Source organism: Dermacentor albipictus, chromosome 6, assembly GCF_038994185.2.
Source record: "Dermacentor albipictus isolate Rhodes 1998 colony chromosome 6, USDA_Dalb.pri_finalv2, whole genome shotgun sequence".
Taxonomy (NCBI): domain Eukaryota; kingdom Metazoa; phylum Arthropoda; class Arachnida; order Ixodida; family Ixodidae; genus Dermacentor; species Dermacentor albipictus.
This window is the reverse complement of record NC_091826.1, coordinates 55,326,648-55,349,047: the sequence shown is the minus strand read 5'-3', so window position 1 is coordinate 55,349,047 and position 22,400 is coordinate 55,326,648. Positions and strand designations below refer to the sequence as shown.

At 47.7% G+C, this 22,400-nt stretch overlaps 1 protein-coding gene across 1 annotated transcript; it reads left to right on the top strand.

Moving 5' to 3' along the window:
• The first annotated feature begins 7,004 nt into the window (after positions 1-7,004).
• LOC135907805 (serine/arginine repetitive matrix protein 1-like) lies at positions 7,005-22,319 on the top strand. Its single transcript, XM_065439553.1, has 7 exons — positions 7,005-7,032; positions 7,459-7,563; positions 9,980-10,226; positions 10,979-11,220; positions 12,316-12,537; positions 18,877-19,130; positions 22,185-22,319. Exons 2-6 carry the CDS (start codon positions 7,504-7,506, stop codon positions 19,036-19,038), a joined length of 933 nt encoding a protein of 310 aa, XP_065295625.1. The 5' UTR covers positions 7,005-7,032; positions 7,459-7,503; the 3' UTR covers positions 19,039-19,130; positions 22,185-22,319.
• The last annotated feature ends 81 nt before the right edge of the window (positions 22,320-22,400 follow it).

The following is a 22,400-nucleotide window of genomic DNA, read 5'->3' as shown; positions in this document are numbered from 1 at the left end:
ACATACATACATACATACATACATACATACATACATACATACATACATACATACATGCATGCATGCATGCATGCATACGTTGTTTCTAGTGCTTTGTCCGCAGCATGAGATAAAACAAGGCGATGACAGGTATTAGCATTTATTTCTCTCTGTAGGAGCGCAGAAGTAGCAAGCGTAAATTCGGTAAGTGCTAGTGAAAGCCTGCGATGGCGAGCCGAAGAAGGCGGCTCCCTCTCGCACGCGCGACGGAGGAAAGCGGGGAGAAAGCGCACCGTCTTCCGCCGAACGCAACGCACCCAGGGTAGGGGTGGCAGAAGAGGTGTTCTACTCCGGCGGCTGCTGCGTAGGCTGCGGTCGCATACGCGGCCACACCATACGCAGCAGCCGCTATCCACGATGGAAGCAGAGTGCGCTGAGTGCGGATAGCTTCTTGTGCGCTGTTTTTTCGCCGCTTAATTCGTGTAGAAGCGAGAGGCAGCACCAAGGTCAATTTGCTGGCTGCTGCTGCCGCACTTCCTCACTCCAGCGTTCTGACAGAGAGTTTCCACCGTGATCGAATGAGATGTGTTCATGTTTGGTTGTGCGCGCGTGACACCATGCTCGTTAATTTAGTTAATAAGCGAATGTTTACAAGTTTGTGCGACCGATAAAGCTACTATCCTTTTTTCGTATAGCTGTCTACTAAAGTTATATCGCAAGAGATGTTTCTCCTTTCGCTCAAAACTGCGACCACTGCGACTTTCTTTGTGTATAATCTGACGTATTTGTACTTGCGACCTTCCTACAGAAGGACCGTTCGCACACGTCCGCATCCTTCACGTTAGCGTGTATGGGCTCCAGATGTTAAGAAGAAGAAGAAGGAGAAGAAGAACCTAAAGACTCGGTGCTACATCTACATCTGCTATGGCTGAACCTAAGAGCTCGCCGTACCAGACATTGTGGTCCCACGTCGCTCCAAGAATAAGCAGCCTCGTGTCAACCAAGAAACCGCGCCACCAGTTATTCTGCGCCACCGCCATCCTAGTGGCTGTGACGGCACTCGTCGTGGCCGTCATCACCCTGAGCGTCTACCTCATGACTCGCGAACACAGGCAGCGTGAAACCGCTCAAGCCAAAGGACAGCCCTTCTGCTGCCCCGACGATGCCCGGGAGATCAGCCGACATATCAACGCAAGCCTCAATCCTTGCCGCGACTTCTTCGCCTACATTTGCTCCGACGCCATCAAGCAGGGCCTCTGGAAACGAGTCGGCTGGCGTCCAGAGCTCGAACGCGTCATGATCACGGGCAATATTCCCGAGGGCTTGGAAAGCCGCGACGCCGCAACCTTCCTTAGCGCCTATTACAAGTCGTGCATCGAGACCGTCCCGCACCACCACAACTTCATCTCCGCCCTGGCGAGCGCCATTGTTCAAGGCGCACACCATCTTCTCGCTAAGCCGGATGTCAGGAACACCTTCGTTTACGCCACAATAATGTCGGTCAAGTACGAGCTACCTTCGCTTCTCCGTATCGCGTACCGCGCAGCAGATTCGCGCATGTTCCTTCGAACCGGTGTCAACTGCCTTGAAAACGCTGCGCCACCAGATGTCCTCGGCGCTACCGCTGCTGCTCTGAGCGACGCCGGCATCAATCATACGCTCACGGCGGGTGAGATGGCTGAGCTCAATTTGAAGATATGCAGCCGGTATCCCGGCAAACTTACCGAGAAATGGTACGCAGCTGCAAACGACAGCGACGCGTTTGAGCGGGATGTGTGGAGCATAGACAGCTTGCGAGACGGCCTCAACGCTATCGGCTACCGGTTGAGCAATGCGACGAGTATCTTCGTCGTCGGCGCCGGCGAGGTCCGGGCCATTCACGACGTTTTCTCCTCGGACAAAGAGTTGGTCTCCGTCGGTGCCAGGGCTGGCTATTTGGTCTGGCACAGCATCGGCAGCGGGCTCAAACAGTTAGACGTTTCCCACAACGTTTCCTGGCCCCATGTATTCCAGACCTGCAACGACAGCATCACGTGGATTCGGGAAATGTGGGAGACGTTCACGGCGGAAGTCCTCACGAGCCACCAGAAGGACCAAGCTGCAATTTCAACTTTCGCAGCCGTTAAAGTCGCCGTGTACTGGGACGCGAGGAGGAGTTCGCTCTTCGAAGCCAAGGAAGACGCCGAGACGCTGAAGACGTTTCTGGAAGACTTGTCCCTCCTCACCCCAATGGCGGTCAGACCTGAGTTGGTGGCCATTCCGAAGCCCTCCACAGATTTCGTCACGAACCTGTTGCGTGGCCGTGCGTACGACTTCGACGTTTCCAGGGCGCGCATACTAGCTCTGAACGCCGGAGACAAGCTTGTCACTCCACACATGTCCCTGCTGGGGTCTCGCTACTTGATGCTTCCCCCTTACTTATACGCCTTTATTCGTCCCGGGTCGGATATACCAAACATGGCCGGCATAGGTTGGATACTGGCCGAAAATTTGTGGTTCGCGTTGTTATACGGCGCTACGTGGTCGCCCGCGGCGGAAGCCAACATCCGCCGGCTGCGCCAGTGCATCACCGGCGCTCTATTCGCAGCCCAGAAACACTCCCTCGTGGCAATCTACGCGTTCCCCTTAACCTTAGGGTTGTCGTCCGTGCTGAGCGCTGTGTCCCGTACTGACTGGAGTGTACTCAAGCAGGCTTGGAGCCTCGAGAGGATGTCGCACGGGCAACTGTTCTACACCCTCGCCGTCTATATTCGCTGTACAATGCTAGCGTCGCCTGACAACGGGGCAATACTTATAAACACGCCGTTGGTGCACGTCGACGACTTCGCGAGGCTGTACCGCTGCTCGCCTGGTTCACCCATGACCGCGTCTCAGAAGTGTCCTCTGCGTAGCGCGCCTCGTACTTGAACGATTTCTCTGAACACGTTATGTCACCCTCATGTTAGCACGGACATTCGTATCCAAATTAATACCAACACAGACGTGTGAGCCATACTTTCTTGCTTTCGGATTTCAGTCAGAGTTGTTTGTTTAAACTGTTATACTCTAAACTATTACTTTTTTCTAATGATCATAATTTAACGCAATGTTACATGACTCAAATTATTAGCGTAAGCGAAAAAACATGAGTAAAGTAATAAGTTGTAAAGGATGTTGGTGCAATAACTACTAGCCTCGCCTTCTATAATAAACTTTAATTCATTGAAAAGTGAAATTTGCCTGCAGTTTCTGTTGCACGTATCGATGGCAAATGCACATAAAGGTGATCGCACGGATTTGTCAAGTTGATCACGCTAGAGCCTTTCGATATCATCCGTGCATGAATAATCAACTGTCGAGTTAAAAGGCACCATAGTTCTCTTTATTTTGCGTAACTAGTGAAACGCGGGGTAGGGTCTGTCGCAGTAGACAGCAGGTGAAACCGATTTGCCCCACGCCATCTTCCCGGCGAGCGTGAGGAAACAAAAGTGCCAACTCATTCACTAGCAATATACATTGAACGAAGACTTAGAACTTCGCTTAAGAGGAAGCTTTACTCAGGCCCAACTCCAATGCCGCCTATTCAAGTACATGTAGAACGCAGAAACGCTTTTCTGAGGTAACCACTGGGCTGATAATAATGAAATTTGTTGCATCTGAGAGAGAAAACTAAATTGTAGTGACTCGCGGAGGCGGAATTACGATTTAGGGCCTGAATTTAATAAAATGGTTTTTTTATTGGTGATTTTGTAAAGAAAAACTTGGAGGACGCTTAACCTTCCCCTTTAAGAGTGTAACGCGAAAGCACTCAAAGGCCCTGGCTGCTTGTCACGCTCCCAGCAACAGCAGCTTTCTTGGGGATGCCCGGAGGTGAGCGCCATCTGGATGCTCTTTGCATGCAGCAACTGCTTCTTATAAATGATAGGAGGATGGTGGAGTAGACAGGAGAAGTATCGCGTCTTTTTTTTTTTTCCTGTGTAGCTTGTTTTGTTTCGCCGAAATATCCTTGCACAAATGGTTTGAGGGAGTCATTCATTCATTACAGCCCATTGTGGCGGGGCATGTATCCCAAAGCCTGATTGTTACAGCACTCATATTGGCGTTGTTTCAAAGCTCTCAATGCCCTATACAGTGCCTTGAAAGTTCAACTAAAAGTAACTTTAATAGAGGTGGCTTGCTATGTATGCAAACGCTCTTCGCGCTTGTGGTTTATGCGCTTTGCCAGAAATTATTTTCGCTAATTTCAACCGGGAGCACATAAATAAATAAAAATTGTTCATATGTTTCTTGGCATCTTGCGATTATCATTCATTTGCTTAATAGAAGATTAAAGGACAATTGCAGTCGAAGACAACTCCATTTTGTTTGGTACTGCTAATGCATTTCAAAATACTCATAACCATATTTCACACAGACAAGAACATGCGATGTATTTCACAACTCATTAACATATTCACGTGCACTAAGGAACGCTCGGCGTATACATCGCTGCACTGGTAGTTGAGTTGAGTTGAGTTGAGTTGTTGTAGGCTACTGGTGGGATTAGCCTTGCAGTTGCTGCCGCCAATTGCTCCACCGTAGCGACACTTAAAATAATTAAATCACGTAATTCGACACAGACCTCCCAATTACAAATGTCCACTCCTCAGTTCACCATGTGGAAGCCAAATCCGTGTCCTGTAGGTAATCCTGTAGCTGCACTGGTACATCAGATAGTGCGCGTAGAGGTCTTGGAAAAACATGGCACACTCTTGGCGTTTGGCAGTGAACAAAATTCCCCACCATGGAAAGGAAGTAAACGAAGAAGAAGAGATCCTGTTACAAAGGTAAGCAGATTCGGTGCGCCCACGCTGATTTCGACGAACGCATTAAGCTTGCTCGACGCAGGCGGTACTATGCAGAGTTGGTGACACTTGGTATAGCTAAGGTAAACGACAGGGAGGGGCACGCCATTTTCTTGCATATCCTTAAGGGCATAAATCTTCCTTGATGTTTTACAAATTAGATTTTTGAATTTCTAAGAGAGAGAAAATTCTATTGCTCTGAAGGCTGAGTTTCTACGTCAAATATAGTCAGAGGAGTTGCACATGGTTCCGTACTTTCTCAGATTTCGTATAATACCCTGACGAGTTCAATTCCAATGTAGCCTACAAGTGTACGCTACATTCTTACAGTCAGCGAGTGATAGCCAATCGCTTCAGAGAGTATTACAGTCATATTTATCGTTACTTGAAGATTGGCTTGAGGTTCTTCTTATGCCAATAAATGTTAGCAAGATTGCGTTGCTTACCTATACCTCTTAATGTATCCCTCCAATACCATCAAGGAATAATCCCTCAGCGTGACATTATTAAGTATCTAGGCGTTATAACCCAAATTCTAGCTGGCGCAACCACGTCGAACATGTCGCGTCTAAGGCAGTGCTCGCCGTAAACATGATTCGCCAACTAGGTCGCCGCCACGCTGGGCTACGCCGGCACACACTCATTATGATTTATCGTGTGTATGTTCTACCCATACTGGAATTTGGATGCGTTTTATTCTCTGGCGGGCCAGCATACAAGATTAACCTCTTCGTTCTTCTAAAGCGATAGGCTCTCCGGATTCGTCTCGTTTGCCAACATTTGTCGCTAATAATTTATTATATCAGGAAGCCCGACTGCCCACACTTGTTTGCGGATTCCGCATTCCTGCAGTGAGAAACCTACTTGAGCATTTACGCAACTCAATTGAGACTATCGCAGTATGTATTTATTAAGGAAAGATTTTTGTTCTTTGAAGAAACGTGGTTCCGTCTATACAATCCGCCGGTTCTTTTTGTGCAAGCACAACTAGAAGCATTACAAGTTCAGACGCGCGAAATCCTTCTGCTCAAAAAACCCGTAAATACTATTGAGGTTGAACTTGACTGCATATTTCCTTCCAATGCTAAACGTCTGCTCACTAGATAGTTAAACGGCTTATTAAAAGATCATTTAGCGCTATTGAAAATCGGTGATGTAATAGCGACGGATGCATCAATGTGTGGAGAGAAAGCGGGTGTAGGCATATTTTCTCAGGCGCTATCCTGGTCGTATTCACTGCGACTTCCTGATTTGACACCCGTATTTCAAGCACAATTATGAGCAATTACTTTTGCTCTTCGAAAGCTTCCTGTAAATCCTTTTACAGCTGTAATAGTGACCGATTCGTTGTCAGTGTGCACAGCACTCACTTCATCCTCTGACAGTGTAGTTTTGATTGAACTATAGCAGCATTAATCCTTTCGACCTTACGTCTCGTGCGCTTGATATGAGTACCAGGTTGCCGTTGTTCATATTTAAATGAAATATGGCCGACACATTAGCAAATACAGCCCAAGATAGACCAGCCATGCGTGTTCTGCCGACTTCTGCTTATATCACCGCGGCTTGATTTAGAAAATTATCTCTTTTGAAATGCTCAGCAAAACAGACATTCCAAATAACAGACTTAAACCATTTGCTTTATCCTTGGGACAATCCATGGTGTCCCACACGTAACTTGGAAATCTCTTTCACAAAATTACGACGCCGTATTCCATCCCTAAATTTTTACCTACACAGGCCTGGTCCATGACGCTGTCCCGCCTATGTCATTGCTGCAAAGAACCTGAAAGCCATTGATCATTTTTTACTAACCTGTCGCCGATTCGTAATTCAGAGCAAGAAATACGTGAAATTTTCATTCCGAAAGTTAGGCATTGCTATAAACACTGAAAACATTCTCTCCTTTGGGGCATCTACATTGGGATTTAGCTACATGAGCGTATGCAGGGTCTAATGGGAGTTCCTTGGTGACACGAGGAGAATGCCTATTTAATTTCCTGATTTATTATTTATTATTTTACAAAATTTCCATTTGTGTTAAGTTACTGATTTATTATTCATTACTTTACGAAATTCCAAACAAATTGAATAAAATTTATTACCTTCAAGCTTGCTCTCCTTTCAAAAACATGCGTTTTCCTGTAAACGTTTTTCATTTACCCGTGGGCTTCTCGGCCAAACCCCCGGTAGTGGGTACGTGCCATGGTATAGGAAGCAAGCAAGCAAGGTAAGCAGATCGCTGTGCTCGTTTCCGATACGATGGGCACGGACAGTGCACTTCAGCTCTAAAGCGACAATAATGCGCTGAAGCTGCGTTATTCGAATGATACACGTTCACTGCTTAACTCGTGCTTGTCTTGAATCTTAGTGGTAGCGCCAGTCATGTACTTGCTTGAGACAAAATGAAACACTGGTTCTGTATCTTCACAGGCTCAAGACTGACTCTCACAAAGCAAATAATAATTAGTGCGTCGCCTTTAGGCCACCTTACGTTTAATTACTCCAGCTACCAAAACTACGGCGTCAGGTGCTGCTTCCTGTATAAAATTGTGGCCTGGTCAGGCAACGATGGTATGTCTAACGAGAGAATGGTGAACGTGGCATCGCCGGCTTGTTCAGGTGTGTTGCGCTCTTTCTTTTTTTCTTTTCCCAGTTCACTGCTGTCTCCTCGAGCGAATAATTAAAGGCATTCCCAGCGATGGACGAACACCCCGACGAATCTCAGTCGCAGGAATCTTACGTCCCATCACCCACGAAGGTAAGAAATGTTTTTGTCTTTAACCTGCTTTTAACATGCTACTTGCGTAAGTGCTGATGCGCACTTTAATGGCTGTACAAAAGGAGGCAAAAAAGAAAGATGCATCATTAGGCGAAAAATATTGCTTTACCTTTCCCCCATGCCTATTTGGCAGGGCGCACTCGACAAGAATGTGTGTTTCTTGCGGTTAATTTTCTATAAGCTAAAATTTCTACGACTCTAATTAATACCACACGCTAAACTTCAAAAATAATCTGAAATTTATTATCTAGAACACGACTTTAACAACCTTTTTATATTAATTATGAATAATTCAGCCATAGAATTCACAAAGTCAGGTATACCATCAATTTTTTTTACATACTTATACAGTAATTGGAAGGAATGCTCGGCAGAGGAAATTCCAAACATGGTATAGTGACGTGTCAGTTATTTTTCATGTCATTGTTTATAGCTCCCAAAGAATAAAAAATATTTTGTAGGGCAAATATTACAAAAGAAGACTGTAAGGGCTGAGCGCGCATGTGTATCACTCTTACAAAATGTCACTATACACAAAGCACATTTGCATCGCACATAAGTTACCACAGCTGCTAGGCCAGACATAGTTTGAAAGCGAAGGTTTCTTTGCCTCTTCCTTCGATTTTTTCCACTGCTGCTGCCGCTGCTACCGTTCTGCACGCCGCGTCAAGGGGTGGTTCAGAGCATGTATATACATAAAAGGAGCGTGGCAGAGAGGAAAGGCAACGCGAGAAACTTGTTTGGACCTTTCCATCGCGTCGCATTTGCACAATGTTCTCTGGAATCGCCCGAACGTCGGCACATTAGCCGTTTGGTAGCTGTAATTATCCGTGACCCCACTGCAGAAGCATTTGAGAAACTGCAGCGTTTAACTTTTTTACAAACGAGCAAGACCAGGCGAGGAGGAGGGAGAGAATGGGCAGGACCAATTAACAGCCTTGCCACTCTTGGGTCACAGTTGCCATACGAGGGGGGGAGGGGGGAGATGAGCGAGGAAGGAAAAGGTGAAGTGGAAAGCAAGGAAACACGACAGCGGTTGCGGACAAACTGCTACGTTTCTACTATTTCTGAAAAGTGAACATCATGCAATTTCCACAGCTGACGAAGGGCGTGCAGACCCAAGAAGCACCGTAGGATCTAGGCGACTCTATGGAAGCGGTGGCACGTCAAATCAAAACTTGTGCCCGCCGCGGTAGCTTTGTGGCTATGGCATCCCGACCACGGCAACTGCCTTTCGACGGCAGTGAAGTACAAAAACTCTGGTGCACTTACATTTAGGTTCAGGTTGAAGAAGGCTATGGCAATGAAGAAATTGCGATCATTAGCCAAGTCAAGGTGAAAATAGCACAGAGAGGCGTTTCACACTACGAAAAGTGTTATTCTAGTGTTATTCTAGTTTGTCGTGTTATTAAAGTGTTACCTAGCGTTATTCTGCAGTTCTTTTTTTCTTTGGTGTGATCAAGGAACCCGTACGGGTCCCGAAACGTCTTTGTGTGTTGTGTTCACCTTGATTTGGCCAGTGACCACACTTTCTTTATCATGTTACCTGACCAGGCGAACTTTCGTGGAACTCTTGGCTATAATACTAGGGTGTCAAAATTAATCCGGAGTTCGCTCCTAAAGCTTGCCTCATAATCATATTGTGGTTTTGGCACGTACAGCCCCATAATCCAATTCAAGTTTAATACTCTGCCACGATGTGCCATAAGAGGCAGTGACAATGCTCCACCCTATCAGAGGTTATAACACATGGCGCACAACAGCGCCTCCAGCAAACACATCTCCCTGTGTGTTCTGTGTACTGTACAAACACACAGCAGTGATGCACGCAAGGTAACGTTTAACATCAACTCCCTACTTTCGTATTGGACTAAACATTATAAACAATAAATTAAACGTTCGTCTTCGACATCGCCGCTAATTGCCGTCGATCAAGGCAAACAGCACAGAAAGTATTGGTCACACTTATTCCAGAGGTGCACGGGATTTTTACAAGAGATTTACACAATTTTGCAATGACAGCTTCACGGGTACCATCGTAATCCTGTTTAATTTTGAGACGGTAGCGGTTCTACAAGTCTAGTAAATTGGCAATGCTGGCGTTTTTGTATTTTTTGTTTTGTTTTGTTTTTTGTCACCAGTCCGAAACAGTTAACAAATATCCCAATCTTAAACTGCTGCCCAATGCGGAACGCAGTTACGTCACTGCGTCAGTAGAAATGTTTAAAAAATCATGTAAGCTGACTTCCCATTCTACAGCCAATGGTATAGCTTGCCCGAAGCGCTCAAGAAAAATGTCATTGCTCATTTCTGCACCAATCAAGTCACTGTGCTTCAAACCATTCGCATGGCACTGTCGTGTTTCGCACACAAGACGCTCCCTCGTCTTACGCAGGCACCGCGCCAAAGGCAGCGTAGCCCGGACGAACGCAGAGACAGACGGGTCGAGGCAGAAGATGTCACCGAAGATCAAGAATACCTGCTAGACGTCGACGCGAGCTCGAAACGACCGCGCCATGAAAGAGAATATAGCCCCGTCGCTCAGGGCTACGACGAAGGCTGCGATGGAAGCCCTATACCGACTGGACTCTGCATGGATACCGTGGAGAGACAAAGAGACACCAGCCCGTATGCCGGAGAAGGTGAGATCGTGATAACAATAAGAAAGAAAAATAACAGAGGAAACAGTGGGACGAATACTCTTGCAACAACCCGTTCGTTTAGAGAAACTAATGGGAATGAATGCTGCACTAACGCCGTTCGTACGGTGTTTTTTCTTTCTCTCTCTCGCTTTCTTTTGTCTTGTTGCTGCCGAACAGACACGATAATTTTCGTTCATGTGGTACCTGGTTATACCTGCACGTGCAAAACGGAACAGTCAAGTCATGCCGTCATATATATATACATATATATATATATATATATATATATATATATATATATATATATATATATATATATATATATATATATATATATATATATATATATACACACTCTCAGGCCCAGGTGTAAGAAGTGCCTCCAAAAGAGCGCCAATTTGTTTTATTCATCGCTTCTGCGCCGGGTGACAACGTGACATAACGTCACGAGTAATTAAGGCACCAGTTACAAGTGATAAAGTCACGTAATGCAGACCTTTGACGTTCGTCTAGCAGAGTTCGCGTATCTATTAAACGCTTCGCAATACCTACGATATTACGATGCCTAATAGTAGCGCTAAATAGTGCTTCCTTACCACGAATACCTATCTATATCGGCATACCTATATAGCTACGCGACTCAAAACAACAGCGTGGTCACAGCGCAAACTGACATGGTCTCGCTGTCGCCACGTAACGCGGCGATTAAATTTTTTTTTTTTCAATTCACCGTTTTGTTATATTTCTCGTAGAAACGCGCGCAACCAGGGCATCCGAGACCCGCGACGAGGGCGACCAAATCCCCGCGGCGATCTCGGAGGCTCCAGACGGGCCTAGGAGGCGAGAGCCGAGGGAAACTGCGGCGAGAAAGGACGTCCGCGCAAAAGCGCCTGCGCCCTGGGCGCCGAAGTACGAGTTTTCGACGAGCTCGTCAAGTTCGGAGCTGCGGCCGGTAGACCTGCCACCGATGGGGAAGCGGCAACCTGCGGCCAGGGTCAGTTTGCGCATCTGCTTGTAGAAAAGCGCGTCGACTTTCTCAGTTGCAGCTGTGATAACACGCACGAAGGAGGGATCGCGTTCAAGTTGCTGTTCCAAATTCTACGCACTTCACTCCGTTTTAGAATAATCGTCGCTCGGGATTGTTGAACCGAGAATCCGGCACACGCCGATTCGAAGCGCTATCGTGCGAGGGAAACGTCCTAACACCTTCCTAACAACTTCCTAACACCCGGTGCCCGTGGTGTTAGGAAGCTCAATACGGCATAACGTCAGCGGCATGCGTTAAAGAATGCTCGTTAATAAATGCCACTCACTCGAACCATGTTTAGTCCTGTCATTTATCGCATGTTGGCGCCGCCATACGCAGTCTTGGGGCTCCTTAGAACAAGGGCGCCGTGTCGCAGTTCACACTGAACGCAACTGTACATGTTCCTACGCTGGGCCTTACTACCACGTCTAGACGTTGTTCGTTCATTCTCAATCACTGGAGCCCGCCACGTCTTTTCCACTGCGGCATCAGTACAGTTTGAAGCATAGTATAACTTTTTTTTCCCTGTATACACGTTTGACTAATTTATTTACAAACTGTGCCAATGGGTCCACGTACGTGCAATGCCCATCGAAAGAGACTGCGCACCCAAAATGAAAATTACCGGCATAACAATTTTGCGACCTCAGAGAAAAGCAACGCGATGAACGGGACGAAGCAGGCTGCATACACGCATACACTGCTGTGTGTATCTTCTCTCGACTCTCATCTCCTCTCTATTTTCTGTTAATCGTATTCCCGTGTTCTGCTAGCCCGAAACAAATGCTGGAAAACAAACTTTCTATGGGAAATGTTCTCCATGTTCTTCGCATTTCCTCGTGAACAGCGGCTCTGTACGACCGGATATGACATACTAGCCCTCTACAGACACTTGGCTTGACATCAGCCACTCGAATGTAGGTTGATTAATTAGCTTACGAAACGTTTTACGCTTCTTTTACCTTCCGCGGTTAAAGGCGTAAAATTGCGCGATTTTCTTTCCACAAACAGTAGTACCACGGTAACCGCAGGCTCGAAATGAACCTCTCGCTGCGTTTCCAGCCCGAAAGACCGGTGGAACGTCGCAAGAGTAGCAAAGCCAGCGTGGGCGGGACGTCTACGGCTTCGGACCGACTGCCAGCTTCGACCGTGAGCGCGTCGAGGAGTAGGAGCCGTGTATCGCGAGCGAGTTACAAGCCGACACGATCTGATGCGACCGCACCGCCGCCTGAGGATCGACCCTCGGACACGGCACCACGGACGGCTGGGCCAGGACCATCAAAGGTCAGCATGTTCATTCAGAAAATTGCCCTTCCTAAAGAGGCACTAAAGGTTAGCTTGAGATATTCGCTTTATTTATTCGTGGTGAAAGTGCCTTGAGAGCGATGTGATGTGATATTGTCACGTGTGAGAAATTATAGTTGTTTTCTTTGTGCGCCTTGTCTTGGGCACGAAGTTTCACTGTTGCCTCTCCTGATAAGAATAGTGAGTTGAGATGAAGTGACTCAAAAAACGAACACACACGACAAATTTAAGCGGTAAGGCTTAACAGCGCCAGGTTAGCTTCTAAATGCAATATAGCATACTGTCCTAGACAATATAACAATCCCGTATACTTAACAGAAGTTCGTCACATTGGCTGTTTTGTGGCCTTCCGGCCGACCGGCCATTCATGGTGAAAAATCTTTCTGTATGCAGCTAGCCCTCGACAACTGTGGCCTGAGGTAAACAAAAGTGCGGCCTTCTTTTTAATATACTCGATACAGTGGTCGCCATTCGCGGGCCAATCTGGTAGCTAACTGCGCTTGTACCAGCCAGTATGGTAACGCCCGTATCAAGTGTCCCACAAATTTTAAAGAATATCTTAATTTCTATAGATGTGTGTGTGTTAGTTATTACACGTGACAAACAAGGCCAAACCGGTGCGTGTCACGCTATCCGGACGTAGTTGATTTGTTTCGCTGGTGATATCGTCAACATAGCGGAATCTAATTTACACAATCTTCACGGGAACCGAAAAATAAGATTCGCATTATCGCATTATCGCAGATTCGCATTATCTAAAGCGAGCTCCAAAAAGCTTGAAAACAGGCGTGCTCGTTGACAAACTTGACAGCAAGTGCTCGTGAGGCCTCGAGTGATATTGCTCCGCATAATACGTTATGTGGAGCAGCAGTACTCGACGCCACACCGACCGCAGTGATCGCACATTATTTAGCAACCTTCAAATAGCTCGTCAGTTTGCGCTCAACTTTCGCCCTAGCAATGTTCATAAAAAAAGTTCTCCTAGAAGTTAGAACACAGAAGCCGCTCTTTCTGAGCAGCGGCTTGCTACCCATCGGTGATTTCACGCAGCCCTATCAGCATCTTACCACCGGTGGCGCGCCGAGGACGTTTTTCCTCCACTGTGGCTGAGGCTTGATACGGAATGTTATTTAGGCTAGTACACTGGAATATAAATCTATGAGTTCTAGAAATACCAGTCAAAGCCCACCTCCTCAGTCGTATAACGCAATTTGAGTTTAAAACGCGATGCCAATGGCCGTATGAAAAAATCCACCGACAGTTACGATACTCCTAACGCGAAATGTTAGCGCAGCTCTACACGTGTTTTCATTTCACGTGTCAATACGTTGTATTATGGTTATATAGGTAGGCAGTTTAAATTAAGAAGAAACCGGCGTGAGTGGCGCAACTGGCACGGTCAATCTCTCTCGTGCGGCACACTGCAAACAGAGCGAAGTACGGCGCGACTGCCTCGCTAATCAAGAGAGAGAGAGATAAGTTTAATGATACGAAATGCTGAGAGGTCGGCCTGAGGTATATTCCTCTAGCCAGCTACTCAGCATTAGGGGAAGGGGAAGAGGGAAAGAAAGAGGGAAGAAAGAGGTGCATGATGGGTGACGATGACGATAGAATCGAGAGATCGCGAGAGGCAGCGCGTCGGTGACGCCTGGGCGCGATTCACAGCCGCCGCCGCAGACAGACCTCCGCTCACGCAGCGCTTTGTTTTCATACAGACGAAGCGCGCTACTGAGACGCCATATATGGTAGCCATTGTCGCCGCACAGCCCGTCGTGTGCGGCAGTACGCTTTTCTTCTCGCGCTTTCGTTCCACCAACGACGAGAGCCGCCCTTCGTCCCGCGAAAATCGTGCCACCAGTGTCAGCGGGCACAACACCCAAGGCAGCCTCACGTCGAGCCTTACTCGTAGCCAATTGCCATTGAAGCCCCTCAATTTTCCAAAAGTAGCGCCATTCTTAGATCTTTCCGCCACCCCGCTCACCCAGGCGCTTCCTCCTCCACCCCTCCTGTCGCCCCAGCCTCCTCCGCTCCCCCATTGGCCAATCTGTGTCACGTGAAAGCATTCCCCGCGCTTTTGTATATTTTTTTCTTTCCGGCGCAGAGCAGGCGCCGCGCTTTTGTATATCTTTTCTTTCCAACGCACTGCGACCCCCATTCTTGGGCCTACGCGAGGAAAGTACGGCAGGCGGGTTGAAGGAGCGCGGTAGTTTTATACAATGTGTTAGGGCCGAGTGCTTAATTGCGATGCCGTGCTGCTGCGCCTACGGTTGCCACAACAGACCCAGTGACGGCAAAAAGCTTTTTGCTTTACCATCCGCCGGGCGCAACGCAAAACGAAGAAAAGTGTGGATTCACAAGATCGGGCGGGCTGACTTCGAGCAAGTGGCAAAGAACGCGCGGCTTTGTGAAGTAAGTGCCACGGCTCCTCCAACCTCTTTTGACGCCCGTGTCAAAACGGGCCCGTGTCCCGTGCATTGGGCGGCGCGTTAAAGAACCCCAGCTGGAAAAAAATTAATCCGGAGCCCCCATTATGTCGTGCCTTATGAGATCGTGGTATTGGGATGTAAAACCCAAGAATTAACTTTTTTTCTGTCTTGTGTGCCTTGACTGTTCCAGTTAACGGAACACTGCTTCCTTGTGAAAACTTACAACGCAAAAGAATACAGACGCACATAGCATACAGAGATAAAATTAGCACTTCAACAAGAGTGTTGCTGGTGCCAATGAGGGGAGGGCGAAAATTATTTTCTGAACCTCTTTCCAGTTGTCCCATCAAGTTCCTTCTTTTTTTTCTATCAAATTCTAACCATTTGCACTGTAATAAATAAATAACGATTTCATATGCTGGTACGTTGTTCAGATTATCTATACCGCCTATGTGTGAAAACGTTGCACATGGCCACCACAACCTGTGCATGAGCTACGTACATCTGTAAAAGGCGCGGAACAGAAACGGCCCTGCTGCCAGGCATTGCTGACCGCAGACAGTCGGAATCTCTCACGCGCCGGCCGAACAAAAGCATCCTGCAGGTACGTAAATTAACCTACGAAATCACGTACACATACTTTCACGCTGTCAAAACCTGAAACTCTGGTAATTACTCGCGTGTTTGAGCACACCGCGTGCTTGTGTCGTGTTTCAGCAACACGAACTTTCAACGTGCGCGCGCTTTACGCCTTAAATGCGCCTTGAATAATGGTGCTTTTCTCTATTTCTTCCGCAAATACGACACGACATTCTTAAGGCCAGTTACTGACTGACAAAGCAAGATCTAGATTGAAAAAACTGCTCCGAAGGACTCGAACGAACTTTTCCGCGGATTTCCTCCCGTAGCGTGTTAGCCGTCGTCTGCTACGGGAGGCCCACCACCGGCGGCACCACCATCGAGGCCGCGACGAGCGGAGGAGGAGGGAAGTGAATGGGGCTACTTTGGGAGATTGAGGGGCTTTAATTGCCATCGCCCCCTGAAGAAGTGATCCGCGTCGCACACACTGGTACCGCGGACTGACCTCAGCAGCTGACGCCGCAGACGAGCGTAGCCCTCCCCACCTCAGGCCACCCTGCCACCCTCCATCGCCCCCCCCCCCCCGTACTCGGAAGCGCATATGATATCGCTCACGCGGCTCTGGATGCCATAGCTGCCAGCAGCTTAGCGCATGCGCAGGCCGTCTCCCCTCTTCTCCTCCTCAGCTTTCCACCTCATGCTTTCACTGCAACCTCCTCCTCGTCCACTTTCTCCACTTTCCTCCTCGTCCTCTCCGATTTCATTTCCCGCTGAACTCCGCGCTCGCTTTCAACTTTCCGTGTGCTCCTGAAACACGATTACTAGGTACGACGCCTAGGCATGTGGAAGCTCAACGCAGTAGCAGGCGCCTTAGAGCTGCGCTCTAAAAACATTACTACTATAAGACGTCGGCCGGGGGAAAAAGCATTAGCTCGAGAAACGTATTTTGCGGCATCGCATCAACAGGATTCTATTCTATAGCAAGTTTTGCTTTTCTTATCTACAAGCTGTCAATCTTGATTGAACTTTGTTAGGCAGCGACGTTTTATTAGAAAAAGTATTTTGTAACAGTTGCCTTCACCTTCTTTTATCAAGAAATGCTCTGGAATATCTGGAATGATATTTTTTTTCTAATGCGTTAGCGTTAGGAGCGTCAAAGAAGAAAACTATGTGAAGTGTGCAACGCCGATCACGTGGCAGAGGTAGAAAGGAGACATGAGAGCTCAGAAGAGCGTGTACGTGTATTGTTATATGGGGTGATCATTTTTAAGCTTTATGCAATATTCAAAAATCACCTGTTGTAGATACCACAACTTTAGTCCTTGAGCTGGATTGTTGAGAGAGGTGGGCATTGCCTGCACTAAAGACCAAAGCACATATTAAGTCACTTACCGGAAATTCACTAATTAACTTCTTATTTACCACGTGGCACATATTGTAATTTATGAATTCGAGCCGGTGAGGCTTGAAGATATATTCATTCGAAATTAATTGCCAGGCTGAAACCGCTTTGGGGATTTGTGCTATAAAACTCACCATAAATAGTCACTGTTGGGCCACTTACTTTTAACAAAACGTTCCTTTATGCATTGAAGCACAAAAGCATTGAATGCCCATGTGAACGCCCGTGGGTGTCGTCTAATAGTTTGAAAAAAGAATATCTCGAAACTGCTATAATCGCAATTCATTTCAAGCGGATGCGTCTTGCGAACTAACAGTCAACGATTCCCATCACAGGCTACCATTCGCAAATATCAATATGTGATGTAAAGTAATCAATTATATTAAGTTACTTAGTCATTTTTGCTAATTAGTAGAATATGTATTTTGATTCAGCATGGTAGTAATGTCCGTCTCTTCGATTAATCAAGCTCAACGAGAAGAATTCTGCTATCAACCACAGGCGATATTCAAAAATTCCGTAGAACTTCAACATAATCACCTTGTGTATATTTGCAGCGGAACACCTTGTATAACTTACAGCCTGCACCGGACCACCGTCAATTGCGCTTCGCTCCTTGAAGAGGCCGGACGCGTGTCGAGGGAGCTCTCGAACACTTTTCAATGCGGTACACGAGGTTTAAATCATGGATCCAAGACCTCACAGAGGCGTGACGAAACGCTAATGCATTCGTCCTGCATTTACTGCTAAAGCGCCCCTGAATGATTGAACTGTTGTTGTTGAGTTCGGAAATTTTAATATTCGAGTACTCCAAGACTTCTACTTTCCCGGAGCCTTGGCGCTTGTCTCGTTCGAGAAGGTATACTTCTCGCAGACCTTAGGGTAAATTGTCCCCGTCTTACTCAGCGCTTACTCCGCATGCGCCCATCGCTGTACTTGCTTGATTCCATGCTCGTTTGCCAGATTCTTGTACAGTGAGTGCGAACACTTCTTTTCCTGAGGCACGTCTGGGAATCAATTTCCCTAGCCTGAACCCCGCATTCTCAAATGATCCTTGACTCGATCGTCTTTCTCCATTCCACCGAGTTGAGCAAAATAAAGCCCGTGCACTCAAGAAGACACTACGATTCTAGATAATTGGAGTGAAACGTCTATGAAGGACAGTGACCACATCTGTTGAAAGACTGCGCTGCCATTCGACTGAATTTGATGAGGTTGAATGAAGACTGGGGTAACGTTCTCGAACAAGGTGGCGTGACTCCCTCTGAGAGTGCGCCATATAACACGCGAGTACCCAACGTCAAGACTTATATGTGCCACGACGTAAGGTGTCTTTCTCGCTTTACGGTCAAACCAATGATTTACACAAATTTACATCGTCTTCATTTCTACTTTGGGAATATTCATGCTCACAATATCTAACCACCAAGAAGTGGCCAACTTTTCATGCTTTTATTACGATAGCAATTATACAGGCACTACAGGCGCATTTCTGCCGCCGACGTCATCGGCGCCGTCGCCATGAGGTTGCGTATGAGTGAAAGCGTGTGAGGGTGAGCCGGCGAACGCGGTTCCACCTCGCTTGCGCGCGCCAATAACACGGGCCGGATGCGTGCCCTCTCCTGTGGCGCACGAGGCCGGAGGTGGGGCGCGGGAGGAGGGGCGCTCTTCCACGGTGGCTGCTACGGTGCCTCGATGTCCTCCTCGCCCGCCACTCCATACAGAGTGGAGACAACCGCGGCGTCTACTACGGCATTGGCCACACGAAACGCGGACGCCGTAGTAGACGCCTTTTGCGGAAGCCGTAGGGACGCGTTACTGGCGCTCATGCGTCTTGAAAGCGGTCTGCGACGTGGCTAAATTGCGCGCCTACACCGGCCTCATCTTCAAAGCGATCTGCGATGTTTGCAGAATTCGCGTAGAGCCGGTAGCTTCGTTTGCCAAGACTCCACGGCATTGTCAAGACTCCACGGCATCCGAGACAACCCAGCCGCAGCGCTGTCAGCCACAGCAATATCAGCCGCAAGTCTATCACGAAGCAGGCGTCTCAAAGATCCATCAGTGCTGGTGTAGCGGGCAAGAAACCCCAGCCCTCTGCTGAGCCGAACGTCGCCGAAACCAGCCGAGTGAGCACGGCTTCAGGGAAGCGACAGACTCCAGGAAAGGTGAGCTGCTTTCTTTATTTATAGAGTCCCGCAAATGCATACGGACGGACAGACGGACGGACGGACGGACGGACGGACAGACAGACAGACAGACAGACAGACAGACAGACAGACAGACAGACAGACAGACAGACAGACAGACAGACAGACAGACAGACAGAGAGAGAGAGAGAACATCCTTACAATTTACGTTTCCCACAGCGGGAAATTCATACTGAGCGTGCACACAGGGCTCAAGCCGGCAGCAGAAGGCGAAGCTTGCCCGCTCCCCAAGTGCAAAGTAGCCAACAGGACAAGTCCTTGGTTAAGCTCCATGCCTTTCTCTCTTCGCATCTGCCTTTCTTTCTTGCCCTCTCACCGCTGCCGAACCGATTGAGCGGAGCGTAGCGGTTCGTCCGCTAGCTTCTTTGTTTCGTAGCCAACCTTCCGCCAGGCTAAGCTTCGAAACACGTGAAACGGGAGCTGAGCTGCCCATAAACGCCAGTCTAAATCTCACTGCGGTAGCTTCTTCCTCGCATAATGTTTGGAAATACTCTTGGCTCGATCCTACGACTTTCCGCTGGGACTGCCTTGTTATTCTGCTAATCTTACGTGGAGATAGAAACTAGCCAGAGACGCGTAACGCACTAAATTCCGTGCAGCATCTTTTTTCTCATTCTCGGAGTGGGAAGGCGAGGATGGAAAGTTGTCTGAGTTCGACCACTGTAGCACGGGCCGCCTATGTTATCAAAGTACACAGCCAGTTTCCTATGCGCATCGTTTACAAGAGGGACGCATACGTTCCCTTCCATCGAAATTGTATTTCAGTAGTATCCTTAGCCGCCTGTTAGCGCATCTGCAAGGTCCATTATTAAGCTTACAATATAATACAAAAGCTCAAACTGCGCAGCAATGGAGGATGTTAGATTAAAGAAACACGCAGGTATTTAAATGTTTCATTTCGATTTCATTTGTTTATAACGGGAATTCGAGGTAAAGAAAACAGTTGCGCAAATGGCCACGCAGCTGCCAGAACTTCCACAACGGTCGCCCCATATGATTAACTTCGTCATCTGGCACCTTGGGTTGACCGTATGTACGTGAAGTGAAGTACAACAATACTAGAAGCGACGACGTACTGTTGTTCTGCTGTCTGCTTCGTTAATTGTCAAAATACATATAAATTTGCTGAAACTGAACTTGAAAGCAACCGAATAGTTTGAACCGAATGGGGAGTCTATACAGATGCACTCCATATGACACTTGTGGCAAGCGCAACTGGCCAATCCATACTGCTCCGTTCCTGTGGTAGAATCAGATGCATACCACCTAATATGGAATTGTACGGGTTTACAATCGGAACGCTCGCGTCTCCTACAACAAGCCGGCCTCCGCTACAGTGTGACAACCAGCTATGACCGCTGGATACATGACAACAGATTTCACAAAACACTGCTTCAATTCATACACAACACAGGCCTCACAGCACACATATAATACACATATACGCTCCAAGAATTATGCCTTAAGGGCAAGCCTTCATCGCCATAAAAAAAAAAAAACTGGCCAATCATGCATGCTATAGCTTTCTGTCCTGCCCGCGCTCCAGTAGCCTTGACTCCTTTCTGTCAAGTTGGATGCATTGTCAAGCATGCTCGTGCGGGTATCACAGAAACAGTAGTAGACAGTACTGTACCTATTGCCATCATCTTCGCCTTAATAGGTTCACGTTTTCCCTACGCTGTCTCTGTTGTTCCACCAAGCCGCTTCCACCAGTTTGTAGCAGCAGGCTAGAGTCGCATCACTCGGCTGACCACTCCATTTTTCTCTTGTTCAAGTACCTATCTCTGTCAACTTTAAGAAAATAACGATACTTTAATAAAAAAAAAAGGTGTACAGGTCGAGCTTGAGTGGCGTTAAACTAACCTCCCTCTCGCAATTATCCACCATGGTGCTTTTTGCGCTGCTAAGCACGAGGTCGCGGGATGAAATCCCAGAGGTGGCGCCAGCATTTCGATGGCGGCAAAATGCAAAAGCGCCCAGGTTCCATGCATTGGGTTCACGGTAAAGAGTCCGAGGTGGTCCACACTGGAAGACCCCGTTAAGCTGAGCCTCATAATCGGATCGCGGTTTCTTTCCTGCGTAAAACCTCTGAATTTCATTTTATTTTTATTCTCTCTCTAAACTGCACTCATACAGTGGCGTTATACATGTGACTTCGTTAACCACTTCAGGCACCAATAATTGCTGTCCACTGAAAATTTTGTTTTAACACATTTTCTTTACCTTGATATTCAGGTAAAGTGTACAGTTTCAAAATGAATTACGCAATTCGATTCTGCAGTGTGTTTTGTTAATAGTACGGAACGTAGGCACCACAGGAAGACTATTTACAGAAACGTCCGATTTGAGAGCAAATATTTCATGGCAAGCATAGCTGGAAAGAACTTCGACGGGACCTTGAGAAATATGAATGACTCTAAACATTCTGAAAGTCAAAAAAGGAGCTGAACCCGCTACACGACGCCAGGCTGAAACCGTGAGTAAACATCTGGCCGTCTTCACAATCTACCTGATTTTCCTAAAGCAATTCAAACATATTATTAAAACTTCCAGCGCGGATCCAATGAAATGTTTGAAGATGTACACGAGTCTCGGCGCGTTTCAAATTTCATTATTTTCATCGGCGTTTCTTCTTTCGATTCTCTACCCTGGAGCGAACAATTGAGGGCACAGCACCAGTAGGGGCTAGGTGCAGCAGGCATTACCGTCGCATGGACATACGTGTAGTTCGGGAAGGAAACTTTGAGTAGACGCAGTGCCCGTAACTGCCACTCATGTGAGAAAACATCAAGCGCATGGCACCGGGGAAGTGTAAATAAAGAAAGGAACGAAAATGACACAGCAGCAAAAGCACCCTGAACGCACAGCGGAGGGCGGGGCTACAGGTGATCGGACAGGTGACAAGCGTCAGTCAAGTGCAGCCCCGTGTGCATTTGACTGACGCTTGTCGTGTGCAGCCCCGTGTGCACTTTGAAGCCCCGTGTGCCGCGCAATGTATTACGCTTTCCGCAGGCCCCGGCCTCAACGTACCGCGACGAGAGAGGCAGCGCGATCAGCGCTGATCGCCGGTCACTGGCGTCCAAGGCAAGCGCCGATAGCCGTCGTAGCCGAGCATCCACTGGACGCCCTGGCGACCAGTCCGGCGGCAGCAAGAAGACCAGCGCTGGCCCGCCGGGCCCGGGGCACCAGCGCCACCAGCACCCGGACTGGCAAGGCAACCTCGACGCG

Bases quoted from the DNA above. Each gene is read 5' to 3' on its own strand.
- LOC135907805 (XM_065439553.1), top strand. From the start codon at position 7,504: ATGGACGAACACCCCGACGAATCTCAGTCGCAGGAATCTTACGTCCCA. The intron at 7,564-9,979 runs GTAAGAAATGTT...CGTCTTACGCAG, and splicing joins ACGTCCCATCACCCACGAAG to GCACCGCGCCAAAGGCAGCG. The intron at 12,538-18,876 runs GTCAGCATGTTC...CGATGTTTGCAG, and splicing joins CTGGGCCAGGACCATCAAAG to AATTCGCGTAGAGCCGGTAG.